General features: G+C 48.3%; 1 protein-coding gene across 1 annotated transcript in view; it reads left to right on the top strand.

The window, feature by feature from the left end:
• Window positions 1-16,750, top strand: part of LOC111145158 (carboxypeptidase X, M14 family member 2) — a 126,951-nt gene that overhangs the window by 16,314 nt on the left and 93,887 nt on the right. Inside the window, exon 3 of the mRNA XM_022499853.1 lies at window positions 16,002-16,111. Within this exon, the coding sequence (XP_022355561.1) occupies window positions 16,002-16,111 (110 nt within the window). The remainder of the gene's footprint in view (window positions 1-16,001; window positions 16,112-16,750) is intronic.

Genomic DNA, 16,750 nt, shown 5'->3' with positions numbered 1-16,750 from the left:
AACTTAAATAAACAGTGACTTGACCAATGGGTTCCATCGTGGAAACTTCGTATCGGTCATTCATTTGGGCACCTGAGCTTGACACATTTTTTAAAAACCTGTAACAGTGCAGGAACACAGACTGATCTATTCCTTGAAAGTTCTAGAGAACGGGACTCTGAATTCATTGAAACTAGGCATTTTCCATTCAAGGAGTTCTTTGATATATCTCCTTTCTTTCATGGTAATTGATCTATCAGATTTTCTATTCTTTCTTTATTTTTTTAAAGACAGTTTTTTTTTAAAGATTTTATTTATTTGTTTGACAGACAGAGATCACAGGTAGGCAGAGAGGCAGGCAGAGAGAGAGGAGGAAGCCTGCTGAGCAGAGAGCCTGATGCGGGGCTCGATCCCAGGACCCTGAGATCATGACCTGAGCCAAAGGTAGAGGCTTTAACCTACTGAGCCACTCAGGCACCCCAGATTTTCTATTCTTTTAGTTAATTTTGATAAGGTTTATTTGGAAGACATTGTCACTCTGTTGATATATTCTCTTTTTGCCATTTATGTACTTACGCTTTGTAATATGTCAGCCAATTTACTTATTTATTTTAGAGAAGTTTTTGATTTTGGATTTAGAAAAAAAATAAAGGCAGAATACAGAGAGTTCCTATATATCTCTGCTCCTCCTCTCGGTTCCCTTATTATTAACCTCTTGGGAATTTTGACCGTTCTTCGTAACTGAAGTCCATGGTTTACATGCGAGTTCACTGTGTTGTACATTCTACGGATTTCGACGAATGTATAACGACACATAGCTCCCGTTGTAATACCATCCAGAATGGTTTCACTGCCCTAGAAATCCTTAAATAAGTAGGTCCTTTGCCTACTTATTTCTGTTTCCCTTCCCTGATCCTCTGGCAAACCACTGATGTTTTTACCGTCTTCCGAGTTTTGCCTTTTCCATAATCTCGTGTGGTTGGAATCATGAAGTATCCAGCTTTCTCATTTCTTTCACTCAGTCATATGCACGTCAAGTTCCTCCATGCCTTTTCATGGCTGATAGCTCATTTCTTTTTATCACTGAATAATATTCCATTGTCTGGATATAGTGCATACGTTTGTTTATCCACTCATCCATGCAAGGACATCTTGGTTGCTTCCAACTTTTGGCAATTATGAATAAAGCTGTTATAAATATTCATGGGCAGGTTTTTGTGTGGCCACGTTTTTAACTCGTTTGGGCAAATACCAGGGAGCACAATTACTAGATCATATGGTAAGAGTATTTTAAGTTACATAAGGAATTTTGTCTCTTTTATAGGACCTCCACTAACAAAAAAAAATTGGTGGTACTATTTGTCCCTTTTTTTTGTCCTTTCAGTATGCATTCCAAAATCTTGACAAATTTGTTACCACATCACTGATGTGATTTTCTGTGTAATATATCCACTCTTACTGCTTCATGTAGGCTATTTCCTACTTCTATTTTGAAATAAAGCAGACATAGAAAAATTACATAATGATATATATGTTCTTCTAGCAAATATGTATAAAGCTAGCCCCTGTGCCACCATCACCAAAGTCAAGAAGGAGAGACTTGTCAATCTTCTCGATCACATCTGTATCCCGTCCACTGTAGAGATGACTTCTACCTCAATTTTAACAGCTTTTCTTCATAATTTTACCACTTATGTTTTATCTCTAAGTTAGTTTGGCCTGATTTTGAAATTTATAGAAATAGAATTATGCTCTGTATATTCAGTCATACATACCTTATAATTTTCTATTAACGTTCTGTATTTGTTGAGTCCTTTCATTTTCCTCACTGGGTGGGATTCCGTCATAAGGCTACACAACAATTTTTTTTTATCCATTTCAGTGCCGATGGATACTTGACTTATTTCCAGTTCCTGTATTTTATGAAAAGTGCCTCCATGAAAACTTCTGTGCATACATCCTAACCCCCATGGGCTTAAGTTTCTCTAAGTATACATACATTTAGATGTGCAATGGCTGGGTTTAGCCTCACTGTTGAACAAAAGCTCAATTGTTTCCCTCCGTGGGGCAGGGGGCGCGCCATTCTCACTTCCTGTCAGCATTGTGTGGGCTCTAGGCTTCACATTCTAAATAACTGTTCTATGAGCAGACTTTAGGATTTGCCAATCTGGCACGTGTATGATGGTGACTCACTGTGATTCGTTTGCATTTCCTAATTATTAATGAGGTTCAGCATCTTCTCATAGATTTGTCATTTGAATATCTTTTCTGGTGACATTTCCGTTCTATTTTTTTCCTTATAGAGTTACCCATTCTGAGTTTGAATTTTGATTTCATAATATTGGTAGCAAATACTGTTTTTTGCTTTTCATTCTTGTGGGATCTTAATGAACAGAAGTTCTTAATTATCATGTACCAAATATATCGATTTTTTTTTCTTTTAGGTTGCTACTATTTGTGACTTGTGTAAGAAATCCCTTCTTACTCCAACGTCGTGAAGATATTTTATACTGCCTTCTAAAGCTTTCTTTCTGTTTTTATTTTCCACAGTTAGGTCTTCAAATACCTGGATGGACTTTGTTTATTTATGATATGAAGTCAGAATTCAATTTTATTTTTTCCTTGTTTCCATGCTGTTTTGCAAAGCTACCTCTGTCTGTTGGGGATTAAGAGTCCATATGTGTATGATTTTGTTTTCAGTCTTGCTGTTCTTTATCATTAATTCATTTTTCTACCCATACATGGGTATGGCTAGAAATACCTTACTCTTCTAACTACTACAGCATTTTAACATATCATGATATCCAGTAGAGCAGGACCTAGTTTTCCTTCAAAAGTTGTGGTTGTTCTTGACTCATTGTATGGACATACATGTGCACATGTGTGTGAGCACGCACATATATTTACACCACCCAGTCAGGATCTTCGAATATCTTTCCAAAAACTTTTGGAATTTTGATGACAGTCTCATAGATTCCATAAATCAGTTTGGGAAGAATTAATGTATTTACAACATTAAGTCTTCTAATCCATGAGCATGGTATATCTCCCCACTTGCTAAATCTTTTTACGTATCTCCCAATAAATGGATCTTGCCCATCTTTATTAGATTTATTCTTAGATATCTGCTATGTTGTGATGCTTTTAATTTCAGTTTTCTAACTCTTTATTGCCAGTATACAGGAAGGCGATTTTTTTCTATGCTGGTTTATACCCAGCAACATTGCTAAACTCTTACTAAAAACAATTATTTGCATATTTACTTGGATTTGAGTACCAAATCATAATGTAGGCTAAATGATGGCAATTTTGTTTTTTCTTTCCATTTCTTAAACTTTTTCACTTATTTTTCTTTACTTCATTGGCAGAGATCCCAGGTTAAAAATAATGGCTCTTTCCATAGGTTTTAATTCTGCCTTTGGGTTTGTAGTTTTCTTAATATTTGGCCTTATTTTCTTTTAAAGATTTATTTATTTATTTTAGAGAGAGGGAAGGAGAGAGAGGAGGGGCAGAGGGAGAGGGAGAGAATCTCAAGTAGACTCCTTGCTGAGTGTGGAGCCTGACGTGGCTCTCGATCCTACAATCCTGGGACCATGACCTAAGCCAAAATCAAGAGTTGGACGCCTAACTGACTGAGTCACCCAGGTGCTCCTGGCCTTATTTTAAATACTTTTTCTATACTTAGCATGAACAATTTCTAGGAAAAATATTTTCCCTATTATTACATGAAATCACTTTCAAAGGTACATTATTGCTTGAAGTCTTTTGGGAGTTATAGCTCATGTTCTTTTTTGTGGAATTTTGTCCTTCACAGATGGCACCTCGGTGTTTGTGCTTCACTCATCTTTCAATGAGGCAAAATGCAGCCAGATTTCCTCCACTGGGGGGCAGTTGCAGCTCTTTCTCAGATCTACAGGTTTTGACTGGGTCGGCATGCAAACGCTCTGTACAATTTTCAGTTTCAAGCAGATCTTTATCTTCTACATATTTTTGCTTCCCTGAGGTGCTGATTTCTTTCCTGGCTGCAGTTCTTAGATCCTCTTTTCTGATGGGATACGTGGGAGAACAGTAATTACTTTCCTATGCTGTCGTCAGTGTTCTTGTCTTTGCCCCACACTGTCCTTCTTTTTTTTTTTTTTTTAAAGATTTTATTTATTTATTTGACAGAGAGAAATCACAAGTAAGCAGAGAGGCAGGCAGAGAGAGAGGAGGTAGCAGGCTCCCTGCTGAGCAGAAAGCCCGATGTGGGGCTCGAACTCAGGACCTGGGATCATGACCCAAGCCGAAGGCAGCGGCTTAACCCACTGAGCCACCCAGGCGCCCCCCCACACTGTCCTTCTGTGTGACAGTTGTCCCTCCTTCCTGTCCAGTTGTTTTCTGAGAGTTTCTGATCCAAGCAGTTGTGGAAAGCTGATGGGGGTCGGGGAGGAGAGGCAAGCACCTGGCCACTGCAGAAAGCCAGATCTAAACTACAGATGGTGTCGAATTTTCAGTTTTCTCGTTGCTGCAGACCCTGGACTTCAAAATGGAGGCACACAAGAGGGATGAAGGGTTTTTTGTCCCTCCTCTGGACATCTCCATTTTTTTCTCCAGCTGTCTCCATCTGACTCAGCTGTGGGGAATAATCTTGCACATCTGGCACTAGGTGGAAGCATTGTTGAGACTCTTTCCTTTTGAGAATCTTTGTAGGTTTTTAGGATATGTTTGGGAGATGTTGCAAAAGTTTAAACTAGAATTCCCTTAAGTTTGTGATACTTCTGTACAACTGGTGATTTTATAAGATACATTAAATAACCTGGAACACGGTGTGAGAAAGTTTTTTTTTTTTTTAAGGAATCTTAAACAAAGCAAAACAAAAACTTTCATTTTGAAATGACTAGAGATCCTCAGGAAGTTGCAAACAAATGGGTCCTATGTACCCTTTACTCTGCCTCCTCTGGTGCTGACCTTTTGCATAACTGCGGTACAATAACAAAATTCATAAAACGTATTTAGATTCCACACATTATCTGTGTGTGTGTATGCATATGTGTGTATAGTCCTGCATCCTTGTACCACATCTGTCATTTCATGGGAATACCATCATAGAGAGATACAGGGCTGTGCCTTCAATGTGGGGCTTCCTTGTGACATCCCTTCCTAGCCCCATACCCTGTCCCATAGTCCTTAACTCCTCACAACCTCTAGGCCGATCTCCATCTCTACAATTTTGTGTTTTCAGAAATGTTAGATGAAGTAAACCTTACGGTATATAACTTTTGAGATTGGCTTTTTTAACTCAGCATAATCCTCTTCTCCTCTTTAAAAATTGGACAAATAGACTTAGTTGGTATTAGTATGCTGTAGCAGTCAGGAAAAGCAAAGTCCTTTTATTATTACTATTGTTATTATTATTGAAGTGTAACACACACAGAAAAGTCTGGAAATCTTAAGAGCATAACACATTGGATTGTCATATGCTCCACTCATGGGTAATGTTAATGCACTATATTAACTACCATTTAGATAAGAAATAGGTGACCAGACCAATGAGGCCTCCCTCCTACCCCAGTTAGTCACTAGCCCTGTTCCCTTTCAAGGATAATCACCATCAGAGATTCCTTTTGCCTGTTTTTGAACTTAATATTCATGGAATCGTACACTGTGTCTGATTGCTTTCACTTAATAGTATGTTTATGAGATTCCTTCATGTTATTGTATACGGTTATGATCCGTGTATTTTCAAGGATGTATAGTATTCTGTGGCATGGATATACCCCCATTTACTTATTCATTCTCCTGTTAATGGATGTTGGGGTTGTTTTCAGTTTTCGGCTCTCATAAATAGTGCTTCTGGGATCATTCCTGCGTGTAAGTCTTTTGGTGTATGTGTGAGTGAGATTCTGCTGGGTGTCAGCACCGTGGTAGAGTTGCTGGGTCACAGGGCCTGTGCATTTATATCTTGAGTGGATTCCCCTGGAGAGTTTTCCACATGGGTTGTCCCCGCTAACATGTCTCTACCCGTATTGTTGCTTTGTGTCCTTGCCAACATTTGATTTGTCCTTTTAATTGCATTGATATTGGTGTGTGGGTCCCGACATTTCATTGTGGTCTTGACTGGCATTTTCCTGAAGACAGATGGCCAACACTCATTCACCATCAGCATATCTTCTTTTGGGAATGCCTGCTCGGATCTTTTGGCTCATTGTTTTTCTTATTGATTTATAGGAGGGTTTTTTGTATGTTTGCCTTTTTTTTTTTTTTTTAAAGATTTTATTTATTTATTTATTTATTTATTTATTTATTTATTTATTTGTCAGAGTGAGAGAGAGAGTGAGCACAAGCAGGGAGAGCAGCAGGCAGACGGAGAGGGAGAAGCAGGCTCCCCGCTGAGGAGGGAGCCAGACTCGGGATTCCATCCCAGGACCCCGGAATCATGACCTGAGCCAAAGGCAGACACTCAACTGACTGAGCCACTCAGGTGCCCTTGTATGTTTGCTTTTCTTAAAAATACTGTGGATGGGAGCACCTGGGTGGCTCAGTCATTAAGTGTCTGCCTTCGGCTCAGGTCATGATCCCAGGGTCCTGGGGTCGAGCCCTGCATCGGGCTCCCTGCTCAGTGGGAAGCCTGCTTCTCCCTCTGTCCTACTGCTGCTTGTGTTCCCACTCTCACTGTCTCTCTCTCTGTCAAATAAATAAATAAAATTTTTAAAAATAAACACTGTGGCTGTGAGTCCTTTGTCAGACGTACACACAGCAATATCTTCTTGCACTTCCCGGCTCACCCTTCACCTCTGATAACCGTGTCTTTTGAATAACAGATGTTCTTAATTTAATACAGACAAATCATCAGTATTTTCCTTCAGTGTTTATTGTTACATGTTTAAATTTCTTTCGCCTACTGCAAGATCACAAAGACATTTCCCTCTGTTGTCTTCTAGAAAAAGACTTCCTTTTGCAGTCACTTATTTCCATTAAAATTCTTGATTTAAATAAAAATACAAAGGAAGAGGGCAGGTGGTCCTTGGATATGGAAAAATTCACAAGGATAATCAGCAGGTGATTGAATTTTGAAACAATAATTCCTCCTTTTTTGGTTTGATGAGCAACATAGAAAGAACAAAATACTAGCTTTCCGCAGAGTGTGGGCTAAGGATGATAAGTTCTGTTGGCTCATGAAACACGTTCGCTCATTTGCTTGGGAAATACTGATGGCTTTGGGGCTCCAGGGATGGACACTCACAGTTGCTGCCCCAGGGGAGAGAACAGGAGGCTTTGTGTCTTTTTGAAACAGGGGTGGGGTGTGGGTAGGATGGGAGAGGTGTTTGTCAGGGAGCAAGTCTTGGAGGCTTTTCAGTGAGCAGCCACCAGATCAGAAGTCAGAGCCGCTGTGATGCAGGTGCCCTGGGCACGGTCTGGGCAGGAGGCTTCAGCCCTCGGATACTGCTCCCTGAGGATTTCCTGTGCCTGAGCCCCAGGGCCAGCACAAGGCGAGCTCCCAGCCTCTGTAGCTTTAAGGGAGGAGACACCAGCCAGATTCTGAGGGTCTCACAATCACCTGGGAGCCGTAGAGACCAGGGCCCCTCTGCAGTCCTGTTTTTTAGGGTCTCTGGGGAGGGCTCTGAATAGCAGTGTTTTGTTTTTGTTTTTAAGATTTTATTTATTTATTTGACAGAGAGAGACAGCTGGAGAGAGAACACAAGCAGGGGGAGTGGGAGAGGGAGAAGCAGGCTTTCCTCGGAGCAGGGAGACCTGATACGGGACTTGATCCGGGGACCCCGAGATCCTGACCTGAGCTGAAGGCAGATGCTTAATGAGGGAGCCACCCAGGAGACCCTAAACCCTAGTTTTTTTTAAAGCTCCCCAGGAGGTTCTGATTCTGGTCTTGGGCCACCGCGAGAACGCTGGGAGAAGGAGGCCTGTGGTGAGGGAGGTGCTTTCCAAGGGTGGCTGGACAGGGCTGACATGAACTCTTTTTCCCCAGACCTAGAGCGGGGGACCTGCCCCTCTGGGAAGCTGGGCGTGTCTGAGACCCGCCAGGAGCCATCACAGACCCGCCCTCCAGCGGAGCAGGGCTGCCTCCACCTTCTCACCCATGGAAGGGCATGTCAGCTCCAGAAAGGTGAGGGACAGAACGTCATATGTCAGAGCTCTTCAATTTATGGCAACAGTAGGGCAGTGCACTTGTCCCCGCCAGTGCTCTCGAGGTCTTGGCGAATTCTTCGCTCTGTTTTGAGCTGATGATCACAGAAGGCCCACTGGCCTGGGCCTCTGCTCGGCCAGCTGGGGATGCCCGGCACGGCCCCACTGCCTTTCTCCATTGTGACCCCAAACACCACCACGAAACTTGGATTGTCTCCCACTCTTGGCTTTTCAAGTCAAGCAGGTGGCGTCCCAGCCGTGCCTGGGCTCTTACGGCGTACCCGATCTTTAAATTATAACCCGCATACTTAGCTGTTAAGCTCTGTGGAAGCTTCCTCCAGTCTTGTTTGTATACGTGTAAAATGGGGATGAGGACGCCCTTCTCTCCCTGTCCCTGGGGAGATGAAATCACAAGATGCCTTCAGAGCATCGGGCTCAGGGAGTTTGCCTGCACGTTTGCCCTATCGCTCCCCACATCCTTAGTCTTTTAAAATACTTCTCGTGACTTGTCTGTCATGACGGCTGCCCCCCAGACAGATTGGGGTTTTGGGGGTGGGATGTTGGGGTTGGTGCCCCAGACCCAGAATTCTAACTTACACTCTCCATTCGGACCTCACCCTGTAACTCTGGACCACTGGGGCCTCCACTGGGAGACCAGTGCGTTGTGCCTGCCCATAGCTGTTTTGTGAGGTGGCCGCAATGCAGAGAATTTAAGCTTGGGTCACACTGAATGAAGTGTGTGTGTGTGCTTGTCAGAGGGGGGAGGTAGAACAGGCCCCAGTCCTGGTGGACGGTGCCCGCTCGACACAGGGCCTTCTCATAGACTCACACTGCCTTTAGGAGCCATGTGGGGTCATCTTTGATGACCGTCACCCTCTTTCCTTCTGGTTATGACACATCTCTTATCTCTAATATCTTCCTGAAGTCTTCTTTCTCCCGCCCATTTTCACGTTCTCCTCCCCCACCTGCTTCTGAGGATTACTCTTTGTCCTTTTAGAAACAATAAGAACTTGATCATATAGGAGTTTTTGTGGATTTGTTCTGTAGGAGGAGCAGGGAGCAGTGCTGCGGGGGGCTCTGTGGCTGCCGTGGGGTTCCTGCGGGATCCCTGGCCCACAGATTCCGTGCAGCCCGGCCGGGGCTGGGCCGGGGACTGGGGGTGCTCAGCTTCCCCGAGGCTCCCCAGCTCTCTGTGAGCCTGGCGGTGATCTCCACTGACATTACGGTCTTGGTTGTAACACAGGCATAGTTCAGTTCTGGCTTCCGGCCTTTTGACTTTCTGATCGTGGCCATTTACTGAGCTTGGAAGCACTTGTTTCTTCTCTGTTCTACTCGCTCATTGGGGCAGCACTTCCGGCCCCTCGGTGAAGTGTCCTGGTGGGTGCAGACGAGCCCTCCGTGGTGGGGGGAGGTATGGTGGCCGACAGCTCCTTGGACAGGGCAAGCTGTTTCTCTGAGAATTTAAACCAAAGGAATTCTCATTTCTTGTTCTAGCCTTGTTCTAACCTCACAATGCTTTGGTTGGAGAGTTCTCTGGGCTTCTTTTGGAGGAAGTAAGTACTGCATAGCGTACTCAACTCTTCGCATCTGCTGTGCGTGTCTGTGGGTCTCTGTGTCTCTGGCTCCTTATTCCAGAAGTTCTTTCAGCAAGACTGTCTGGTTCTGGTGGGAAGGGGTACATGTTCTAAGTATTAGATCTCTGAAAATGCCCTTAGTTACCTGGACTGTTGACTGGTAGCAGATTCTAGATTCTGATTTGTTTTTCCTGAGCCCTGCGGTGCACAGGCGGCCAGTGAGAAGTCTCACGTTGGTCTGAGTATCACTGTCTTGTTCCTCTCCAGCAGTCGGACAAGCCAGGGACCAGAGCTGGGCTCATGGTTTGTCTCCTTTCTACCCTCTCTGCCTCTCCCCGAGTTCCCATTTTGAAGATGCGGAGGCTGATTCATCCTGTGGATTCTGTCCGGCTACTTTCTGCCCCTGGGGTTATAATGTTAGCAGCAGTCCTCTATTGTGCCCAAAACCAGGGACCAGCTGAGTCACTGAAGTTCTCCAGATGTTACCTCAAGGAGTGGGAAGCGGTCTGGAGCTTTGGCCCGAGGTCATGGAGCCTGGTGGCCAGATGTGGTCAGCCTGCCATTTCCGGCTCCTTTTCTTTGTATGACTCTTCGGACTTTGAGAGCTTGGAGTGCAGCTGGAGGGAGGAATGGTCCCCGGGACCTTCTGTAGGCCTCTGCAGTATGGGGGACCTGAGGGAGTTTTAGTGCCGTAGCAACAGGGGAGACAAGCCTCACCCGACTGGGTCTGAGGCTTCCGGACTATTCTGTATGTTTTCGATTTCCTACCTGCACCGTTCTCCTGATCGGCCGAGTGTGCTTGGCAGTGGTTTCTTAATTGTCCTCTGCAGTATTCTTTCCAATGCAGTGTTGTTCTGCTTTGCAGGTGGAGGGGCAGCTCATTTTGCTCATTGTGGACCTTAACTAGACCTGCCGAGAGCCTTAAGGATGATGTTTGCAGGGTAGGAAGAAGAGGGGAGAAATGAATCAGGTGGAAATATGCTGAAATTCATCCGAGTTAAGTATTTAGTATGGACATCGCAGTGCTCTGTATTTTGAATTAACTTAGGAGCTCTAAATCAAAAGCTATTTGAGCTGTCCTCCGTTGTCCTGTCCTTCAGTATAGGAAAACCCTTCATTTTCCTAAATGTGGAGATCCCTGGGTCAGACTTTCAACGTAAATCATTACGATAGGCCTAGGAACTTGTTGTCCGCAATAACGTGGTACTGACTAGGATTTTTGCCTTGTCGACCCTTGCATCAAGGCAGGTAGGATAGAGAGGTTGTGCTAAATACACTACTTTATGTGTAAACACTGTATTAATTAAAAAACAAAAAAAGTTGTAAATGTGATTCCTGGGAGGCAGGGAGCTCCCAGCTTGGGTAGCTTGTGTCTCTGTCGAGCTGAGCGGGCATGGTGGTGCCCCAGCCCTGCGGGTGGCGATGTGGGAAATGCGTGTTGAACCAAATTTCACTGAGGGTCCTGGGAATCGAGGCAAAGCCTACGTCAAGCAGGCACGTCGTGGCAGGAAGGGAACGGAAGAACTGAGGAAGGAGAAGTTCCAGTTGGGGGGGGGCGCAGAGGGACAGAGGGGAATTCCACAGGTAAAGACAGCATAAGCGCCTCCGTGACCCCTCCCCGGGCTTCTGCCATCTGAGTGTGCAGGGACAGTCTGCTGGAGGAGGAGAAAGTCACCGCAGCCTTGGAGAGCTTCTTCAGCAGTGGGCTGTGGAAGGCGGTGGGGACACGTCCGTGATGACAGTCACCTCCGGAGCGGGATGGCCTTCTGCTGCCAAGCAGGACTCACATATGGAAGGTGGTGGAATGGTCTGGTCTTCAGAGACACTCACGGGAGGGTCCCGAGTTGAAACCTCAAATGGGCCACTTGACTGCTGCTGGCGGAGGTGGCGTCTGTCATCGCGTGGATGTGGCTGGGGCACCCGTGTGACCTGCTCAGGGGCAAGGGAAGGACGACGCTCTGGGAGCTGGAGGGTGACAACCCTGAGCTGCAGGGGAGGAAAAGGCTCCCTGAACCAGGAAGAAGGAAGGGGAGAAACGGAAATATCATTGCTGGGGCCTGAATATTTGGGACCCCCTGACACCCAGAATTCCTAGGTTGAAATCCTAGCCCCTAAGGTGATGGTCTGAGGAGGCAGGGGCTTTGGCTTCTGTCCTGAGGGTGGAGCCCTCATGAGCGGGGTTAGTGCCCTCCTGGGACTGAGAGGGACCCCAGAGAGCCACCATGTGCGGCTGGGTGACAAGGGGCAGCTGAGAACCAGGCAGCACCCTCCCGCCTGCCCCAGCAGAGGGCAGCCGCTCCTTCAGCCTTCATCCTGGGTGTTCCAGCTTCCAGACAGGCGAGCGATAAACTTCTGTGTCTAAGCCTCCTGCCCATGGGGCTTCATTACAGCAGCCAGAGCCGACTAAGACTTACGTGCGCAACTCTGGGTTGGGAGTAGCCAAGAGGGAGCGGACTCGGGGAGGGAGAGGAGGCCACCGAAGGAGGAGAGCCACTGTGCCTGGGGACCAAAGCCAGAGTGCAGAATGCAAAATCCAAAAGAGGGGAGGGGGACGTGGGGCTGGAGAACGCATGTCACCAGGGGGGGGGGGGGGGTGGGGGGGGGGGGGGGGGGGGGGGGGGGGGCCCCCCCCCCCCCCCGCAGGGCAGCGCAGGCTCCAAATGCCCCCTCCAACGCATGCGCAGCGGGGAGCTGGAGACTGGCGTCCGCCCCCTGCCAACAGCACCTGACTTTGGTGGGCAGACTGGAGATGCGGGGGGGCCAGGCCCTCTCTGGGAGGAGGGGTGTGACGCTGCGCGCAGCCACTGAGGCAGGGTGGTGTGGCGGGAAGTGCTGTCAGGATTTGTCTGGTCCTCCAGGGGCACATGGTCTGTGGTTTCTGCGGGCTGGGTGATAGGGCTCTTGGGGCTCCCCCTGCACCTGTCCCGTGTCCCTGCCTTGGCCCCTTCTGGGAGCTTCCTACCATGCCCCCAACAATCTCCATTCCTGCTTACGTTAACCACTGTTGGTTTCTAACAGCCAGAGATGCCCCAGCGACCTCCGTACGTCGGTGACTTTGCTGTGGCCTTTCTCAGTGTGGGGCTGCCTCTAGTGTCTTTAGTAATGGCATGGGTGACAGACAAGGCTTCCAAACAAAACCAAATTCTCTGAAGATGGTGTCTTCTGATAAGGGAAAAAAAAAATCCTTATTAGGATTCAGGGAAGCCGGTGTTTGAGTGCAGTCTGAGTGTGTGTGTGTTTATCTGGGCTCCTCACCAAAGACATCATCAGCTGTGCTGTGGACCGAAGGAGTGACTTTTCTGGCCCACGCTGTCACATCATATCAAGAGTGGGCAAGAGTGGACATTTGTCGGATGGGGCAGCTGACAGTGGTGCTGACTCTGGGACTCCGCACTTGCTTTGTGGGCCTGATGGTTGAGCCCCTCGAGAGGGCCAGCATTGAGCTTTTGGGTTGATATTAGACATGCAGTTGATAAACACCCCACTTCTGGGCACTTTCTTCCCCACCTTGTGTATCCTGGTGAGAGGATGTGTGGGGCATCCACTTATCAACGTAAGAGTGATCTTGGTGAATATGCAATCTTATTCGGTTCCTTTTTGAATTAAAGTATGCATGTGCATATGAGATGTTCTCTTTTCCTGGAAGAAATGCTTTGGGTAACAATTATTCTTTGTTATTTAACTAATAAATAATATTTAATTTGTGTTGGCCACCTGACCATCTAAATGAGTAATAGGAGGGTTCACTCGATGGAGTACCTAAAATTCAGCACCTGCTGTGTTTTCTGCTAAGAGGGAGGGACCAGGGGATGTGAAACGTTTGACAGAGCTGTGAGACAGTCTCACTGAAATGGCAGTGAATCCTTTCTGAATTCCTGATGCTCATGTGAGAAGACCAGGCTTCTGAACGGAGCTCCAGGACATGGGAGGGACAGACCAATTCCCCGTTCTCTGTCCGGGTCTGAAACCAAAGCTGGCGTATCTGGCAGAATCGAGATGCAGAGGCCACTCCCAGGACACAGGGAATCATCCAGCAGAAGCACTGACCAGCCAGTGAGGTGTCAGGGCCCAGGCGATGTGGGTTTCCCTGCAGATGCTGATGTGTCTGAAGCAGGGTGGGCTGGGACTAGGTGACAAGGAGGAGAGGGGAGCAGTAGGAGAGTGGTAAGAACTGGGGACAGTGGGCAGCATCTCTAGCTGAGGAAGCCCCGAGCCCGGGGTCAGGGCCACGGCTGAGAGGCAGGTTGAAGAACATTCTGGAATCTAACCTCCCAGAGAGGTTAGATAGTGATCCTGACCCTCAGTCCTTGCCCTGAATCTCGACCAGGGCCAGGTGCCACAGGTGCCTACCAATGACCACTGAGGTCTGAGAGGCTGGAGGGATATGGCCTAGAGAGGCGAGCAGCATGGAAAGAAGGTGCCGTCCATCCTGAGGCCACTGTGGGACAGCGTGGGGGCTCAGGCTCTGGATCTCACAGCCTGAGCCCAGGGACCGAGCTGCAGAGGGGCAGGTGTGGCTACTGCTGGGTCAGCACGAATAGGTTCCATGACCAAGCACAACTGGTGGAGGCAGGCCACGTGGATTTCTGAGTAAGCGTGTAAGAAATATCTTTGCTCAGTGCTCTGACACTTGGTCAGTTTCCAGTAGGCATGATGGAGAATTACTCTCTTAATATTGGGACCAAGGAAATGCCACCCATGTGCGTCAGAGGCTAGGAAAGTGCCCAGGGCAGATCCTAGTGAGGGAAGGAGGTTATGATAACTAGAATACCCTCTGTGAGGTCAGCCTTGGGTGCTCAGGCATGCTTGCTGCCTAGATGCCCTGGGCCATATCCCACCCTGGCTGCATGCCCTCCCCATTCATTCTGTGGTCCCCACCGGATCCACACCCTCGTCCCCCATTCACTGCATGGTTCCTGCTCCCCTGGCCCCACACTTGAGGTGCGGCCCCCTCTGGCAGAATCCAGCTGGCGCACCATTGCTCACAGTGCCACCTGAAGCCTCCTGGGGTCTCCTGCTGTGTCAGTGGGCAGCAGGGGCACCGTTACTCCCCTCTTGGTGCTGCTCACCACTCTGGGCCCTGGTACCTCTGCCCCCTCCTCCTAGCAGAGATGGCTGGTGCATGTGAACCAGCCCAGGCAGCCACATGGCAGACGTGGCAGGATCAGGAAGCAGCCTGGAGCCAACAATCTGGAGGCCAGCATCCAGGGTCCAGCTCTGCTGCTGGAAGGGATGCCTGGGAAGGCTCACCTTGAGTCTCGGGCCTCGCCTTCCTCCTTGAGGACTCAAGGGGAGGACTAGAAAGTGTCTCGGGGCCTGGTGGGTCTGAGTCCCTCTGACGGCGGCCCTCCCAGGCCGATTTTTGTCCCCAGCGGTCTGCAGAGCACCGGTCGCAGCTTCTGTCTTGCCAATCTCCCCCAGCATCTGAAGGCCAGAGGGCTTTTGTTCCCTGCCAGGGTTTGTCATGGATGGACAGATACCCGCACCGGCTCAGGTCCCTGGGGACACACCCATCTCAGCAGTGAGCCGCATAGATTTTCAAACGTGCCTCTCACAGGAGGGATTTCTCACACTTCTAGTAGAAATAGATTTTGCTTCTCCCCCAGAGTTGGTATTTTCTTTAACCAGGGTCAGATCAGAGGAGACAGATAGTGTCACTCGGAGACTTCCAGCCCCAAGGTGGGCTGGGCAGTGAGAACAACAGCTCGGGGGTCCGGAGGCCATGGGATCCGGCCCCGAGCTGTTGTTAAAGCTCTCACCCGCAGGGACCCTGGTCTGGACGGGGAGTCTGGCCAGGGGTCTGCCCACGTGCCAGCGTCTTATTCCAGGAGCAGCTTGGACCACACTGTAGCTCGTAGCTGTTCTCAAAACTGCCAGTTTTTCCAAGAATGGAAAACAATAGATTTTCTTTCCTATTTATATGGCCTTGCTTATTAGCATGCACAATACAAAGGCCAGAGTTGCTGAAGCAAAATCAACACGTTCTGATTAATCTGCAGAACTCAGCCACGGGATTGCTCCGAAATTTCTGACCAATAGCGCTCCCTGGCTGAGTCGTTAATTGGAAACAGCCTCAAACAGTAGCAGGGACAGCAACAGAGAGAAGGAGTATCAGAGCACAGACAGCCAGAGAGGAAGTGCCAACAAGAAAGGCGGTTGGCACACTGTTGATGGTGGAGTTGAGCGCATCTGTCTGGACATGCCGGACATACTCCGGGGCGGGGGGCGGTTCAGGGGCAAATGGGAAAAGGGGAGGTCAGATTTAGAAAACCAGAAACTCGCCTTTGAACATCTGTCTTTGTTTTTAACAAGCACTGTCCTTTCTAGGTTGCCCACCTCTCGGTCTGGAAACCTTAAAAATCACAGACTTCCAGCTTCACGCCTCTACCTCCAAGCGCTACGGCCTCGGGGCACACCGAGGGAGACTCAACATCCAGGTACCAGTGGCACAGGAGGGTTCTGGTGGCTTTGGTTGTTGTTCTGGCCGGAGATGCAGCCTGTGATTCGTTGAGCTTGGGCCGCATACCCTGCGTAGTGTTGCAAATGCATTAGCCCCACATGTCCCACCAGGAAGGGCGATGCCTCAGATGCTTGTCCTAGAGAGAGAGCCTGACAGGAGACTTCAGGTATGTGTCTTCTGCAAAAAACCTTTAGTGCAAAGGCTGCTGGTACCTGGAGCCGGGTCGGCCTGCCTCCACCTGTTGGGCTCTGCCCCTTCATGTCATCTGTCTGGATTGGGCAGGAGGAGGGCGCTGACCTCCAGCCACATCAGCAGTCAGTGGCTTTTGTCCTCTTCCCCTCTACCAGTGCTTCTCACCAGCACCCACACCCCTTCCAGGCTGTTCTGTGGCTCTCCCCAGGTCAGACCTTTAGTGGCTCTCTTGGGCCCAGCACCTCATGTCTCGGCCTCCTTCTCTGAGGCTCAAGGGTCATGCGAACTTGGCCTTCACTACTGTGAAGGTCCTGCTCCAGGCAGGCAAGCTCCTCCGTGCACAGCTGATACACCGCGCAGTTCTTGGCTTCTTGCCTTTCCTCTGGCAAGTCCCCCTGCCAGCCACCCCTTGCCCTCCCATCCT

Source organism: Enhydra lutris, unplaced genomic scaffold, assembly GCF_002288905.1.
Source record: "Enhydra lutris kenyoni isolate GAN:26980312 unplaced genomic scaffold, ASM228890v2 scaffoldscaffold12, whole genome shotgun sequence".
Classification (NCBI taxonomy): Eukaryota; Metazoa; Chordata; class Mammalia; order Carnivora; family Mustelidae; genus Enhydra; species Enhydra lutris.
Note: the sequence above shows the minus strand (reverse complement) of the source record. Positions and strands in the feature narration are given on the sequence as shown.